At 31.9% G+C, this 18,503-nt stretch overlaps 1 protein-coding gene across 1 annotated transcript in view; it reads left to right on the top strand.

Moving 5' to 3' along the window:
- Positions 1-18,503, top strand: part of LOC145671119 (uncharacterized) — a gene marked incomplete in the record, with an annotated part of 396,384 nt that overhangs the window by 139,991 nt on the left and 237,890 nt on the right. The window contains 1 exon segment of the mRNA XM_081739909.1: positions 8,434-8,622. Coding sequence (XP_081596035.1) covers positions 8,484-8,622 — 139 coding nt within the window.

The following is an 18,503-nucleotide window of genomic DNA, read 5'->3' as shown; positions in this document are numbered from 1 at the left end:
ATAGCTTTCTTTGTTCTTTACAGTTCAATACTTCTAAATTCAATTTCTCAAGATGCCGTATTAGCACTGAGAATTCTATAGCTCTCGCCAAGGATCGAATATAAATAATATATATTAAAATTCCTAGCTGTGAAAATATATTAAGGTAGAGCTTATATTCATTTCATATAGCAACAATCTGTTCTGCTAAATATGACGTAAAACATTGAAGGAAGGTAAAAAAAAATATATATATATATATACACACAGTAATATTAAATTCTTTATTGTTGCAAACCCTTGTTCAGTTACTATTAATCTTTAAACAACATTAAAAGAGGTATTTAAAAACACCATAATATCGCTGAATACGCTCACTTTATCTAGATGCAGAAATATTATACTATAGTATGAGAGATTTCTCACGGTTTTATGTTCTGTGTATAGCCACTTCCAAATTATTGAAGTTCAGAAAGAAAATACACTGAAGAGTACAATACCTTCCCGCACTTTGACTCCAGAAATTTGCATAAAATAATAATAGCAATAATATTAGTAATAATGGAATTTTATTCTTTAAAAATTTAATGCTTCTTCCGGTACATATAGTAATATTTATTTCTTCCTTCTTAATATTCAAAGAACATTATTTTAGGAAATTTCTCATAAACCTCTAGTTTTAACAGCTAAGAGGGAACATTCTTGTAAGTCTTAAGGAAAATTATTTTTGATTTATAATATGATTATGTAAAGCGTGTGTATAGGTATGTCTCGTAATATATATCTATGGAGAAATATTAATCTTGTACTTTTAAAGTTTGTGCACAGTATCTCTCATGCAATCTACGAGTACCTGCATAGTATGTTTCTTCTTTTAAATAAAACTAAAAATAATAGCAATAATAAATAAAAAATAAATTAGTGTAATATCTGCCTTTTAACGTAAAGATTGTAGCTTCCAGCTTTAGTATCACAATAATGATTTATAAACGTATATAAAGTATTAAATGAATTTAAAGATTGTGAGACTATTGTTTCCGAGCCCTAATGTCTATTTATGAACTTTTTTACGACATTCTGAAGATATATATATTTTTTTAAATTTATATTCTCAAATCTACTAAATAAAAATCGTATTGTTTTTCTTCCATTTCATTAACTTCTACCATTTGTGGATTATACTTTGTGCATTATATTAGATCTTATAATCTTGTAGCATACACATATAAAACAGTACTTAATACTTGGTTTTATATCAAACCAATCTAAATTTTATATGATATCAAAACCACAAAAGTAAAACAACATAAGTCATATATATATATATATATATAGTTAAAATAAAAATATGCGATAGTCACACAGTAGATTAGAAATTTAATTACTAACTAATGCATTTATGCTACCAACTATTTGTATTTAATTATAATAATATTATTATATAATGACAACATGTATTATTATAAAGGCAATTTCATTTTAATTATATATATATATATATATATATATATATATATATATATATATATATAATTTCTTTCTGACATATATTTATATCTAAATGTGATCATTATTCCCAACAACATTCATACGATATTATTCCGTAAGAAAACTGGCGTCGATATAGAAAATGTAGAATAGATTATCATAAGGAAAAAATATTTTACTGTATTATAACTGAAGAAAGATAAAATATTTATTAAACCTTGTGTTATTTGTAACAAAAATATTTCTTTAATTTAATTGCTTGACAATTAAATTATAGAACTATATGTTTGAAGGGAAATATGAATTTAAGAATATTTTGTGTTGCATGTAATAAGAAGATTAATTTAGAATATAAGTGAATATGGAACACATTTTCTTTTCTATTTTAAATCAATTTTGTTTGTTACTACAACATTTTAAATATTGTTTACGAAAACTGCAGACATGATAAATCGGTTATTGCTTTACTAGACTTAAATCATTTTACTATTAGGGTAGTAAAGAGTATTAAATTATCTCATATTTTTTTAATATAAAATACTTTTTATTATGACAGTGTGACAAAAGCATTACAATTTTACATCAAACACTTTAAGTGATGGCGCTAAATACTCCCATACAGCTATACACATTGCACGAATATTCATAAGAAAATATTCATGACAAATGTGACACGAAAATACCAAAGTGACATTTTTCTCGTAAAGAAAAAAAATAGTCAATTTTCCATAATATACCAGGCTTGAGTTTCGAGAAGAATCTAAGAACATGATTTTACTGACAGATGCTACATTGAATATTCTACGTCGGTTACTTATGATTTCGAGATATGATAGATTCAGATATCATTTTCTGACTTTGAATTTCCATTAGAAAACTCCGATAGCATTGTAGCAATCTAAATTTTGGCTGTAACTCAGTAGCTTATCACCATTAATGAAATTTCACAGCAACAGGATGATGGAAATGCCAGATATGAAGTAAAATGTGAATATTTTTACTACGTAAATAGTACAGTATAATATTAATTTAACCAGCTTAACGGATCACACCTTTTGATTTCTTTCAACAGTACTCTTAAGAAACCTTTCTTTCCTAATGTGACCTAGACTTATAGAATCTTTTTAAAGCGATTTTTAGTTAAGAAAAAACATGAAGAAACCTGTAAAAGGAAGCAGTGAGGATGAAAGAGTGACCCTTTTACGTACGTAAAAAATATGAACAGGAAAACTGATGATGATTGATGATACTTGAGAAGGTCTCCTGTCTACAAATTCCGGCTGCTCAGCCCGTATTAATGAAATTTTTGACGCTTGTGTAAATGATTTAAAAAAAAAAAAGTCATGAAAAGAATGGGAGAAAATAGAATGTGATACGTGATTTGAATTTAAGTATGTAAATTCCCTTTCAAACTTTTTTTTTTTTACGCTTTTGCATGTGTGTATGGTTAAACATTTGACAGCGACATATGAATGATCAGAAGGCAGGAATATAATATTAAAGGGGATCAAAAGGGTTGGAATTTTTAAATCCTTAGGGAAAGAAAAAGCAATACATTAGAGGCATTCTTTATATATATATATATATATATATATATATATATATATATATATATATATATATATATATATATATATATATAGTATTTTCGATCAATATTGTATTATTCCACAGAATCATTTATGTAAAAGAAGAAAAGAGAGAAAGAAGCCTTTATTATTATAATTACTGATTAGAATCGACATTAGAAGATAATCTATATAAGCTATTTCCACTGGTATTAAAATTTACCATATTGTCGATGAATTGATTTCTAAAATTATTTCCACGCATTTTGCCTTTATAATCCTGTTACCTTTTCTGTATATTATTTGTCAATCTGTGACACAGACAGATTACGATTCCAAGGAAAGAAAGATCCAAATCATATGCTGTAATCACCGTATCAGCTGACTTGGATCTTCTAAATATTAGAAAAATTACCTGTAAATAATGGTAAAGATCATACTCATAACTATAAAATGAACACCCAGATAATGGTGTTTTAAGAGATGTTACTTCTGTGAAATACTCGTATGTCTTGCATATGAGTGGTAACTTCGTAAGATTAAAATATCAGCAATCCTTGGGATATAAACTTGCGACACATCATCACTGACATAATCTCAAATACGTTTGAAATGTCAATATATATTTAATGGTATATTGTACGCTACAAAAACATTCCATTCATTTAGAAATAGTAGCAAGTTCGGCATAATATTAGCTTCGAGATGTAAATGGTGGTGCAAAAGCATTACCTTATGGTACTCCAGTTTCCTAGTTAATGAATTATAATCATAAATGTCCTCTCATCCCATGATAATGGTTAAACATAATAGGATGGTTTACATAGTTGGCATTAGTTAAATTTAATGTATGCTGTTGCTAGCAGGAATCTGCAATAAGAGCATGAGGGTGCTAACAGTGCTATGATGAAGAGGCGGGAGAGGGGAGGAGAGAGAGGTCATGCAGAGAGATAGGTTGTTATTGCTGTTGTTGATGCTTCTAGTGGTGTAATTTGACGGCGGTTTTGCATGTTTCAGCATCGACTATATATGCCACCTGGGAGGCCCTTTCACAAAATGGCTCCCCATTCCCTTATATACCGGATGCACGCTAATTTAAACAAATGCCTATCTAATTGTATTTGTGCTTAAAAGATAGCTTTCTTTTTAAACGGTTTTTGTAAATGCGAAATGTAAAAAAAATACGTATACTACTGTCGATGCAATAGTAAAAAAAATCTTAGTTTCTTTTTTAATTTACTAATTGAAATGAACCGTCACTAATAGCGTACCGGAAATGAAAATAGATGATGTATTTCCAGGGTAACATTTTTCCCCTGTAAAAAAGTTTATTTCCAGCAGCAAGAAAAAATGTATATATAAAACCTCATGTGATAGACAAATTAAACAATATTTATTTTTTCTTAATCCTGTCATTTTTTTTCTTTTTAAAAGATTTAATGTGCAAAAGAAGTAGTGTTGCCCGTGAGACGAGACTGAATTTTCTTTATAAGATATGAAACTAGAAAGAGGTCTTTCAATAGAAAAATATACACTTTTCGAGTCGAGAAAGCACTTTAACGACACATTTCCTAGATGGAACTGCCCCAAATTGCGCGTATCGTGGGTAACGCTAAAAATAAGGAATTTTATTATTAAAGTGTGGGTTTTAAACAACGTACCGAACGTGAATAACTATCCATTTATGTCAAACACTGTAAGAAATAGGTTTCAATTACGCATCCAACTTTCCATTATTTTGAAATGAAATGAAAAATGAATTTTTTGAGTTTTACGTCCCACGGTTATGCCGGTTAGGCTAAAGGAGACGGTGATGATAAGAGATGAATGAAATGGTGGAATCTGGAATGCCCCAGGTATCAGAGGTGAACATTCTACCACTGAGCCACCGCGGCCTTTTTCCACTTTTTATCTTAAGAAAACGTAAGAAAATACTTTTTGATGTAGTCTTTGTAAAGAGTCAATATTGCATTTTGAGGTTTAATACAAAAAATAAGTGAAAAGTTTTATGTGGTAGGAGCATATAATTATGAATTAGGGCCGCGTTGGCTCAGTTGTAACTAGAGCGTTCGCCTGTGATGCGTGGGGTCTCTAGTTCGATTCCAGCTCCCGCCAAGTAAGCTTTGTGGTGAACACTCTCTGTATGCGTGGTGTTTCCTTGTGATTCTAATGTATGCCCTCACTTTCATCTTTCCTCTATTAACATTATTTCCGTCTTCCTGTCTCCATGCATAATCATGGGGCCTTGAAGTGTATACATTTCTGGTGTATAGTAGAATAAAAGAGTATTGTTTTAGTGGGGTGGGAACGCAGATGACAGAAATACTTCATTTACTTTATGTATACGTATATTATTATTTTCAAGTGGGATTATATATAGATTTATTTTTGGAAAGCATTTGAGTAAGAGACGCTTGGATAAGTTTAGAAGAAGAAGGGGATACCATGTAAAACACAATCTTCAGGAACCATAATGTGACTAATCCGCACTGGCTTGGATTCTCACAGGATAGAATCTAGTAATGATGTGTTTCCGTTGATACGGCATCATATATATCTTAAAACAACAATAAAATTAAATCTAAGTGAATCAGGTAATAGAAATTGTTATTACAAATAAATAGTAATTCGTCTCTGAACGAAACATTTGCATATAAATCTGCCAATGAAGTGTGTTCTTAAGTAGTGCTGCCGACGAGACACGAAATGAGCTGGCTCGTCTCGTACTTCGTCACAAAAATCCCGTCTCGTCTGTCTGATCTCATGGGCGATCCTGGCTCTAAGAAAACTGAATAGTTTCACGATTCTCTGTTCCTTTCCCTGGCTCGTTACAAAAAACTTCAATTGTCCTATTCTAATTTTCTAATGGTAGACAACCATACGGAATTTTAAGGATGGATGAAGAACAGTACTATACTAAGATATTTCGGAAGGACATTGGTAGTGACGAAAATACTAATGAAATTATAAAAGACCCATACCCGCAGAATGATGGCCAAACCTTGGGAGTTATTTAATTGGTAGGTGATCACAATAAATAATTAAGCATTTGGGCGTCACGTACAGAATATCTCATGATGCAATCTAGCAGTATATACGTATATGTACGTATCTATTTATATACGTAAAATGTGTACTGCAAGAAAATGAAACATCATTACTGTTAAGATACACGCACGACTATGATTCGTACAAGTTAAAAATGTTGTTTCTCTGCATTGATAATGTTTGTTTTAAGGTTAGAAAACACGAATCGACGACGTTCAATAATAAATAATTTGAATTTCCAATGCTTTCGTAGTGTTTCTTTTTTTTTCTTTCATTTCTTCTTCTTGTATTGTTGAGTTAACGCTTAAGTCTGGAAAGCACGAACGCCTTTGTGGATGGATAGTTTTATGCATCCACACGTGTTAGGAAGCTTAACAGATTACATCTGTTTACTACAATGCTTTTTGGGTGCCTATGAACATTGTTTGCTGGATTAATAATATGCAGATCATGGGCAAGATGCGTATACAACTTGCTACAGCATCCTTTTAAGAGCTTCCATATAGAGACTCTCACTCAACAATACCGCCCTTTTTTTCATTTGCGTTGTTTTCTTTTTTTCTGTTCCTCTTTGCATTAACTACTTACTTACATGTACGAGGTATTTATGAGGACCTGCCTTCTTAAAGGAATGACGAGTTGTGCATATCTATCGGACTGTCAAAGACTTTCTTCTCCTCATCAAGAATGTTAATGATTTGACTTTATCGATTCGGTTATTGCGAAGCAATTTTTGTTTATTGAAATAGGATGAATCTTGTTTTTCATTCGAGTCTTTTTTTACTTCTAAATAATTTTTCGATATTAAATAAATTATTATATATGTAGTCCTTGTAAACCCTAAGACGACAACCTACGTTTGATACTAGTATTTGAATTTGTCAGGAGACACACCATTTGCTTGGTTCTATGAAGTTTACCGGTCAATTTAAGTTTCGCCAAAGGGGGTCAAGAGTGTATATGCACATAAGACTAAAGACTTCCACGTTTTTTATTATTATATTACTATAAAATTTATTAAATATCATGTATTTCTCAAACTCAGAGGGTGGGACAAATTATTCTTCCTGCACTTTCCAGTGACGTCCCTGGAAACACTGAGATATGCTGCAACGTAACGTGGGATTCGAGCCATGTATACCCTTAAGGATACTTGAATCTATAGGCCTCTCGCAATAAAGATGAGCACGCTAGTAAAATAGCAATTGAAAAGCTCGAGACAACTCGGAACATAAATCTGTATTGAAGGGGCGTAGCAGAAATTAGAAAATCCTGGAAAAACTTGAGCCGTAATGTCTGGTTCCTAATACAACTCACATGAGAGAAGCATAGGTTTACCTAGTCGAAGCAAGAGTTTGAGATTGTCTCTTCTCGAAAAGGTATCGTGAAAATGATGACTCATCTTGGAGGGTGCATCTGTTTTCATTAGAAGAGATTTGTCTCGTCTCGTGGACACTCTACGATATTATTAAACCTAACATTTGTTGAAATTTCAACCAGGTAATGACTTAGACATCAAAAGTATTTAGAAAGAAAGATACGTTCATATCCTTCATTTAATACATTTATAATTTCAATTCATATATACGAAATAGACATTGCTAACTTGCTGTAAGTAATTTAATTACCGAGTGCTCAATATTTTAGTCGTTTCGCGTTACCCTAAAATTAAGTCTGTATGACTTATGTACATTAAGAATATAACTTATATCAAAATCCACTTTTATAAGACGCAAGGACTCTTGAATCGCTGAATATGGATTGTACTTTCGTAAGTTAGTTCTTTTGTCAATATGATTGGATTACCAAATGTGTTGTTTGAAAAATATATACAAACTGTTAATATGTGCATTTTGACCGAATTCTGATGTGTGGGTGGGTGTAATATACTTTACATATACTGTATCATTGCATGTTTTTTTTTTTTCCTTCAAACAAAATAAATTTTGTGTCAATCAGTATAGTCCTACTAATTTGGGTTCAGGTAGTTTAGGCTTTGAAATTGCCATACTTACAGACCTTCGTTATTTTATATATATATATATATATATATATATATATATATATATATATATATATATATATATATAAGTCAACTAAATGCATGCGCAAATAATGTTAAGTCAAGTGACGGAAATTTAGTGGTTTATGATGCTGTGAAGAGCATCACACATGATTGTAGTGCCTGGGAGTAATATATCGTTTCGTCAATCAAATGTTTGATAATTTCCATTTCGTCTGTACTATTCTTACCAGATGATATTTATTTTATGTAACTAGAGTAATTCCAAGACTTATTCATATGTCAAGTGCACAACTACAATGTTGTTTCTCTATTTTCTTGTTGCAGTGAGCCCCGCCATGGACTCGTGAGACGCCCCCTGTCTGAAGAGCTCCAGTATGTCTACTATTACAGGGATGGTGTCAGGAAGTCTCTCGCCTAGCGGTAACCCCGCGACCACAACCTTCAACTTGGATGCCATCTGCCGGAAAGTGGAAGAGACTGGACAAGAGGAAGACGATATGCCCAGTCCACAAGGTAAAAGAACATAGTCGATAAGTATAGAGAGACACACACACATCATTGTAAATTATGGTTATTATCTTACAAAGTGAACCGAGTATTTTTACAGATTTTTACTTGTCTGACGATCCTAAGAGTCACATTTTACAAGTTTGAGAACATGATGGATCTCCAACGGATTTTACATGAAAATGTTCGTTTTCATGCGCACGCGCGAAATAGATAATCCTTCACCTAATATTCCATTTGTTCATCATTACTGTAAAATTCAGTTTGTCCAACTTAAACGCGCTTTTCGTTCGCATATTATAACTTGGGTCAACGTGTCTTTTAATTTATTATTATTATTATTATTATTATTATTATTATTATTATTATTATTATTATTATTATTATTATTATTATTATTATTATTATTAAATAAACGAATGGAATGTTGAAATGTTTATGGGTTGTAACTTGTATTGAAATATGGGTTGTACTTTCATAAATTAATTCCCTTCTGTAAAATGTGGTCCGAAGCGTACATAAGTCTACGTTGAAAAATTGTGAAAAGTATATCAAAAAAATATAAGCACTTTAACTTATTCTAAGTACTGGGGTAAATTCGTGTAGCGTCACTCAGGATACGGTTTTTTTCACGGTTTTCAACGTCTTTCTCTTTGTAAGAGCTATAATTGTATTTCTAATAACACGCAATTCTCTTTTGTCTTTAACTTTCATATGCTAAGCTCAAGGATTACTTTAATCTTCTTTATAACCAAGGAGCACATTTGGCTCATTTCTTTAAACTGTCCTGAAATTGCCCTGAATCATTTAAACTGTTTGGATTTTCTTGTGTTGGGTGCTAAAGATACACGAACTATCTAAATGAACTCTAATGTAATTAATATAAATACAAACTGTTTTATAATCATTCTGTATAATTTTTACCAGTTATCTATGGATTTATGAAGTACATAGGAAATACTATTATTGACATTCACAATTATTATAATTGTTTATACGCATAGGTACACACTGTGCAGAGAAATAAAAAAAAGTTTTTTATTAGAAGAACCTTATCATAGGCAGAATTGCTTACACTTATTTATTAAATATATATGTATATATATATTGACCACAGGAAAATAATTGTCCAAGACCATAACTAGGTAACCGTTCAAGTGGTCAACTCGCAATGATGATCTTTGGAATCCATATGTTAGCTTTAGCTTAAATAGGGTAAAACGTATTTTTCTCCTTGTATTATGATCCTGAAGAGGTTATAGAGCATCTATTTCCAAAAATTAATTTCAGTGATTGAGCTGGAAAAGAAGCTGGTTGATCATCACGTCATAGAAGTATACCGAGTTCCATCCTGCATGCAAAACACTTTTTTTTTTTCTGTTTTTAGATTGAACAACAAATTTCTATCATAGATATAAACTACAGGTTTCGTAAAAATTCAGATTAATGTTGAGTTGAGCATTCGTTTAAATTGATAACCTTTCCAGTTTGGCTTCATATAATTGGAACAGCATCTATATTTGTTACCCAATTTCAAAGTGTCTCTTGTCCATTTTATTGGAATATTTTTTTTTCACTAATTTATCTCATTCAATGTGTTCAAGTATTTCCTTTACATTTTAGAAAAAAATCTTACTTTCAGACATAAAATTAAGATGGTAAAAAAAAAAAAAAAAAAAAGACAACTTGATTTTTGGAAAGTTTTGTAAAGTGGACAAGATACTTTTTTTGGAATTGAGTAGCTCATATATCCATGTGGCTACGGGTAAATTAGTGAAATGTAGGCTAAGGTGATGGGAAGTCTAAGTACACTGTATTCTTGAGTTAGGATCTAATGCTGTATAAATGTGTTTATTCATATAAACTTCATTTCGGAAATCGATGGAAAATAATGTATGTTCCGCTTTGATCTAGACATTATATTAAGAGCGTGTACATAAATGAAAGGGTACCTAACAAAAACAACATAGTAACGTGCTTTATCTTGCAGGGAACTTGTCTTTTTCTCTATTCATTGCCGTCAACAGCTGATGTTATCTTATTTTCTGTTCAATATCAATGAATAGACAGTCACGCAGGTCGTGGGGAAACTAAAGTTTGCCCCCGTCCTATTTTCCTGTCTGAATTGCTTACTTACAATACGATTTGTACACAAACATACTCACAAACAATTGATACGCGCTTATATCTCAATATATGTACCACATATTGGTGTTATTGTTGATGGATCAATATTCTTGTTTTTTGAATGTCCCTGAAATGCTATTAACAGGTAAAACCAAGTGTTTTGTGAAGTATCATGAATAATCATAGAAATACATACACATACACAAAAACATAAGTGGAAAAATTTCTACTTAGTATCTGCTTAAAGAAGACGAAAATATCATATAAAAACAGAAGTAATAATGAAACTAAGAACGTAAAACATAGAAGGAAGATTGAGATATCTTAGTTGTAAGAAATAAAAGATAATTTATTTCAAGTCAAAATCATGAAAGGATAAGACACTTACTTACTGAGTGAAGAAAGGATAGCTCTTTTGAGATAAAATGAAAGAATAATAGAAAGCTCAGTGCTTAAGCAGAATACGTTTGAAAACGCAATCAAGAAAGGATAAGTAAGATACACTTGTATGGAACAAGGGAAGAATAATCTATTTCAAGAAAGAGAAAAAGTAAGATACAGACATATATTTCGATGGAACAAGGGAAGGCTAATCTATTTCAAGAAAGAGAAAAAGTAAGATACAGACATATATTTCGATGGAACAAGGGAAGGATAATCTATTTCAAGAAAGAGAAAAAGTAAGATACAGACATATATTTCGATGGAACAAGGGAAGGATAATCTATTTCAAGAAAGAGAAAAAGTAAGATACATACATATATTTCGCCACAGTGAAGAAAAAGATAATGTGTTTCAAGACAGTGTACTAACAAGTAATTTAAATGACAATGGAAGAGAATAACCTGTTTTGAGACATAACAAATGTAAGATAAAGATATAAAATATAGATATAGATAACATGTAATCCATTTCAAGATAAAATGATAAAAAGGTTACATATTTCAACAAATAATGAGAAATGAATAGTACATTTCAAGTCATTGAAAAAACGATAATCAATTTCAATACATAATGAAGAAAAAAATAAAATATTATTATTTTAAATGAAGAAAATACATTTTTTCAAGGCATTGGAAAATGAGGACAATCATTTTCAAGATACAGTGAACAACGAATAAAAATATAATCTTATGATATTAAATGAAGCAGGAATAATCTTTTCCAAGGCTTGAGAAAGGAAAATCATTTCAAGACATAGAAGTGAAGAAAGGGCAATCTATTTGGAGGCATTTAAATACGAAACCAATGAAGTAGTGATATATCAAGTGAAGGAAGGATAATCCATTCCAAGAAACCCCGAAGAAAGAAGAAAAAAAGCTTGAAACTGTTTTAAGACGAAACGATAAAAGGATAATCTACTATAAGAAACAAACGGAAAAGGTTAATTTATTAATGATGATGAATAAGATATGTACCGTGTTTTGATTCCACAAGACATTTGGAACGAAAATGCTCTGACCACTTATCACCCAGTTGAATGTGCGCCTTCTGGTTAGCCGTAGCTATTCATGGGCCAGATAGTGTAGTTTATTTTTGGATCGAAAGATCCAATATATTTCAGTCAAAAATTTTCTTGTAGGCCTTATATCTGGAGAACTACATGTACTTAGTTTAGCCAAAACCCAAACTATCACTTAACTCAGTATGATGTGCTTTTCCTGTATATATATATATATATATATATATATATATATATATATATATATATATATATATATATATATATATATATATATATATATATATATATATATATATATATATATATATATATATATATATATATATAAACGAAAACTCGATTTAGGGAATCTTCAAAAAATTTTTGGCACCTGATCCTCAAAACTAATTATCGACCAAGATCGCAATCTTTTGATCCATTTTTGGGGATCATTCCCAAAGTTCCCATAATAAGTCAGGATAACGTTATCTCAATAGAATCATCTTATCCTTTAAATGTGTAAGTTATTCTTAAGTACTGTGAAGTGGGAGATATAATAATCCCAAAGTGAGATTGGAAGTAAGAAAGGGACAAAAAACGAAAAAAAGTAAATATGTCATTATGAGAAAGGTTAATGTCCTTCCTAATGGACAAGTCAGGGATCGTGGCACACTCTTGTGCCTGAAGGAACTTTTTTTTTTTCTCTCACACAAACACACACTGTTCAATGTATGAAGGGAGGGAGGGGAAAATGAAATCTTGTAAGTACAAGAAAATAAAGGATACCAGAAAAAAAAGAAAAAAAGTTTTTGTTAAACTTATAGAAATGAAATTATGGATTTAATTACATTTCTTTTAACTATCTGTCTGTGTGTGGTGGTCCTCTTATTTTATTATTTTTATTTTAGTTCAAGTGAAAACATTTCTCGAATTTTTAGGCTTGTAAAGCAGTTTTGTTTCTTAATCGTTTTCTCGCTTTCCAATCACCTATATTATATACGTATACATATATATAAAGCAGGTTTTTACCTTTCCGGTTTTCTTCTTTCTTTTAACCCATTATTTTGATAGTTTCATTAACTTTATATAACATTTCAATCTCATTTTCTCCTTATATGGAATTGTGATTCCTCGTTTTCTCGTGCTTATTTTTTTTTTCGTTCTTCAAAAAAAAAAAAAAAAAAAAAGAGTACAGTTCTTCGGCATTCAATTTGATCGAATACATTTCTTTTCTTTTCTTTCTTTCTCTTCCTTTCGTTCCTTCGTTTGTTTTCCATGAACGAAACTAACGATTAATTAGAGAAGCCAGAGGGATCGTTGCGTTTTTTTGTTTTGTTTTTTGTTGTTGATTTGTATAATGGCATATTAAATGAAAAAATACAAATCACAAAAAAAAATCGATGTATAGAATAGGAACTATCTCATTATTGCAATTGTCAGGTTTTTACATCTTGCTCTTAAAAATAAAGGAAAAAAGACCAATATTTCACTTTATCTTCTTTCTCCATCATTTCATTATAATTTTTATTTTTTGTAAAAAATAGTTCCCATTCAGTGTTGCCAAAAACATGGTTTTTGTTCTCGAGTTCTGTAAAGAAAAACCGCAATGACATTTTGGAAACTTGAAAGTGGAAACTGTTTGAGAAAACATTTAACCTAAGCTTTTTCATTTTACAGTACTGACCTTTACACTGTATACATCGATAAGCCTTCCAATTTGATTCATCTGAATGGAAAGATCCAGCATGTCATTCCTGCGTAGTGTAATTAAAAGTTCGCCATATTGAAATTGAAGCTTTCAGAAGCATCTAGATGAATAGGGTCTAGCTGGATCTGTGGAGATAAATTCCACTATGTGTATATAACTTGTTGCAGTCTTCGACAGGCTTCAAGAATGTTCTTCCATGTGAATCGTTAGCTATGTAGGCCGTGTTGGTGAAAAATATACAAACGCTTTATTTGTAATAAGCACCGTAACATAATTTCAACAGCCTGGGACGTTTTTGTTTTGAAGAATCAAAACTTTGTATAAAACTCCCTGAAAGTAGACTTTTTAATTAGTTTGGAAATTATAATACTTGTTCGATTGATGGAAGCTTACAGTTGATTTAATCGTTCTCGACACCCAGTGGAGACCTATATATGTATACGTGTATTAAAAATCATATTATGATATTGCTCATGTGCTGTGAAAACATCTCCGACAAGTAAATTTTACAGACAGGACCTCACTTTCTTAATTAAATTCGTTTTTATGGAAGAACGCGTAAAAACATGATTTGGTATCACTGCTGGCTGTGTTGGACGATAAACATCCGCGGCTACAAATTGCCACTCCTGCGCTATTAAAGTAATAGGAGCGAAGGCACGAAATGAAACCGGTTGCCATCTTCATTTGTCTTGTCTGTTCTCTTGCCAGCCAGCCTTTTGCTTTGCTTGTCGGTTGCATTCCTACTAACGGAGGACAAGCCAGATTCTTTTTTGCTTTTTCGTCATTTATTTTCTTTTGCTTCATATATCATTAAATGATTATTTCCTTCTTAAATTGCTGTATAGGAGGCAGACACTTTCCGTATAGATAGATTCTTCCATATTTACAGTAAGTGTGCGTCATTTTTCAAAGTAAGTGATGAAGAAATTTATCAGCGTTTTGGGTTAATAACAGAAAATTACGGAGCAAATTCAGGAACACTACGGTCCTGAACCTTTTCGTATTGACGCAGGATGCTCTTTATTACCATTCATCAATTGTACTCTTTTGCCTTTCTTGCGTATGCCCTCAACCACACCTTCTATCACGAACCCTGTGAATCAATTTTCTCCTCAAACAAAGTTTTACAAGTCTCTGACTCTAGTCTACTCAAGAGTTCGGTAAACAAAATCCTGTCCAGTAGTGGATTTGGCTCAGTCACTGCATGTATTACCTGCCAATAGTAGGACAATTTTCCCTCAGTCTTTCAGTCTACTTGGGTTTGCAGTTTTACTTGTTGCTAGAATATATATACATGAGGTGATCTGCCTAGCTTGCCGTGTTTTATCCATCTTCAAGTTTCTACATGTAATAGTATTAGTCTAATCATTCACGCATGTTGAAAGTTTTCAAAATCTTCTGTAAACACGCATGATAGTTTTGTCGTTCTTCATGTGTGTTTACCGTGTATATGCTCGTTCATGCAAGTTGGTTGTTTTATATTTAGGTCTGCCAATAACGATAGCGGAAGAAATCACGTGACCCTTTCCTTCGATTCATTCTTCAAGTAAGTTGTACAGCAAAGTTGGTACGTGTGTGGGCAAAAAATTATTCCAACATGCATGATGAAATGAATCTTTCATGCAAGTTGGTCATGCAAATGTGTGCGTATATGGCTCCCTATTGGCCGGAACTTTTGGAAACACCTTCGTATGTTGTACATGCAGACCGAAATCGGGAAACTTGCTAGTTTTCTACCCATAATGTATTTATGAAATAAAGGATCTTCAAAGTATTGTTTACTACTGAATAGTTGCTCATTTTTCTCCCACTACTTTTTTTTTTAAAAAAAAAAGTACGAGAAAATGGTAAAAGTAACTTAAACTTCCCTCATATATGTCTATCTGGCTTTAAAAACATGTATCACAGTAAGACTGTGCTTTGTTAAGTTGATTGCAATTATACTTATCCCTCCCCCTTCGTCGCAATTAATACTCTCTGTACGTTTGCATTTATCCACACTAAATCTGATCCTTGTGTAATTCCATTAATATATATGCCTATATTTTTTCTTCGTGGCTCTGTTAAGACAGGATGTGACGTACAAGGGACCAGCAATAATCACGTTTCCTGCCTCTTTGATTATATGCAGAGCATGCTTAGAGTTCCAATAAATACTAGGGACGTAGAATGGCAATGAATGAGTAGGGACGTGAGGAGAGGAGACGAAAAAAAAAAAAAAAGAAACAGGGACATTCGCACATGTGTAAATGACGCACGAATGTATGTGTGATGGCACACACATACTCACTCTACATATATGTATAGTGGTTGATGGAACCTTTTTTTGTTCTAACAAGTCCGATAATTGTTTCTTTTTTTTTTTTTGTAAAAATCCCAGTGCGAACCTGTTAAAATACTCTGGCCCCTGACCAAAAGAAGTTTGCTTTCTCTTCGCAAACATCTATCGAGGACAAAACTAGTGTTAATTATTGTGTGATCTTTGAAGTTCTAATATCGCATGATTTGGTAATTGTTTTTATATATAATAGTTGCTGAACACCCTTTATTCTTATGTGGGAAATAGGTTTATGGAAAAAGTTTGAAAGATGTGTATGAACCCTTTTCCTCTCTTCGGATACGAATTTTAATTGAATCAAGTGCTAAATATGTTCACACGTTTCTTACATTGTCAAACAGTTTCAGTGTGATTTCCTCTCCCATTTTTATTCTGTCAGTCGTTGGACATAACATGCTGATGGTTACCCAAAGCTTCACAGTGTCCTATTCGCTCTATTCGACTAAACTTTAGTCTGAACTCTCATTGGGACTGTTACCAATCAGCTTAGCGACCCCGAAAACTATATGAATTCGATACTAAGCTCGATCATTTTGAATATTTTATTTTTTGACTCCTTCTCACACACCCCATGCCGATGGGGGTTGAACTTTGACTTTAATGATATTGACAGTGTCACTATTCATCTCAGCGACTTCCAAAAATTATGAATTTGATTCTAATAACGGTCGTTTTCGATTATTGTTACATGTTATCCCCTCCCCTAGGAGTGTCTTACTCTATGCTTTTTTTTTTTTTTTCAGATTGTATGTGTACCAAGTTAGATTGAATTGTTCCAAACTTTCCAGTTATATAAAGTTCAATACTCATCTACTTGTCTATTTATAGATAGAGTAAGTGATTGGTAAATCACCATGTTAGATATTCTGCTATTATTGCCAAGTCATTTGCTGCAATTGAGAAACTTCCATGCACTACGGTCTTCACCTAATCTCTTTGTCTTCACGTTGATTTTTCTGTTTTGCTGTCGTCTATCAACTGTGTGTCCTCCGTAGCCTTCCCCCGTATCTTTCTGGCCGACATGTCCTCTAGGACGTCCCTTATGCCTATGTCCCAAGCATTTCCTTTTTCTCTTTTCAATTACATCTAAAATTGTTCTGTTCTTTCCCACCATTTCTAACACCTTCTTATTTGTTTCCCGCTGGACCCTGCTAATTCTCTCCTTTCTTCTCCAAACCCATATTTATTTATTTATTTATTTAATGTCAGCACATTACAGTGTTGTAAATTACGCAATTACATGTTCATAACTTGATAACATAACTTGAGTTCATAACTCTTGATAACACATGATAATGGCATTTCTAAATTTCTTAGGCAACATATTACCTATATCAAATTCATTGTTATTTGAACACATTCTATTATACAAAGCTGTTGTCCTCCAGATTGGTGATTTCACCATTATATTAGTTCTTGATTTTTTTGCAGTAATAAAGACCAGCGTTTCTACGTACTTTTAATGTGGGGACATGAAAATTCAATAAAGAAACTAAATCAGGACAATCCAAAATATTTTGCGTTAGTTTTTGAATGAATAATAAATCAATCATATGTCTGCCTTTGTTCTAGTGTAGGAAGATGAAAGTTAGCAAGTATGGTTTTCCAGCTGTCATAAGTAGGATAAATATGAGTTTCTTTATATTTTAGAATTTTTTTTTAAAAAATGTCTGTATTCTTTCTAATTGCTAACGATGTTTTATGTGAGTCAGATTCCAAATAGTAGAAGCGTACTCTAACTTTGAGCGAACATATGCATTGTACAACTTCTGTAATGTTGAACAGTTCTTACATTATTTTCCCGTTCTAATTATGAATCCTAATAGCTTGAATGCTTCACTTGTTATATTTACAATGTGACTGTCAAACGTTAACTTAGCATCAAACGTAACACCAAGATCTTTAACTGAATCATGCCTATTTACTATATATTTATTAATTTCGAAAGCATCTAGTGTTTTTTAAAAACTTTTTTTTGCGTAATGTCCATGTTTCTGCCTCATACAGTACCACACTCTGCACGAATCATTTTATGAACCTAAAAAGTATATAATAAAAATTTAGGACCGATATAATGAAATTACTAGTTTTATATATCTCGCGGTTATGCCCGTTAGGCTCAAGCACACACATAATGAATCAAAGTGAATAATTATGAAATAATTGGTAGAAGGGAAATGTGGGAGGAAACGGGAGAACCCTATGTTATCTATCATGAACTCGCATGGCGTGAAATCGAATCAAACAGCCTTAGCTCCAAGGGTGAG

This window comes from Thermobia domestica, chromosome 15 (assembly GCF_964235325.1).
Source record: "Thermobia domestica chromosome 15, izTheDome1.hap1.1, whole genome shotgun sequence".
In the NCBI taxonomy this organism is placed as follows: Eukaryota; Metazoa; Arthropoda; class Insecta; order Zygentoma; family Lepismatidae; genus Thermobia; species Thermobia domestica.
Note: the sequence above shows the minus strand (reverse complement) of the source record. Positions and strands in the feature narration are given on the sequence as shown.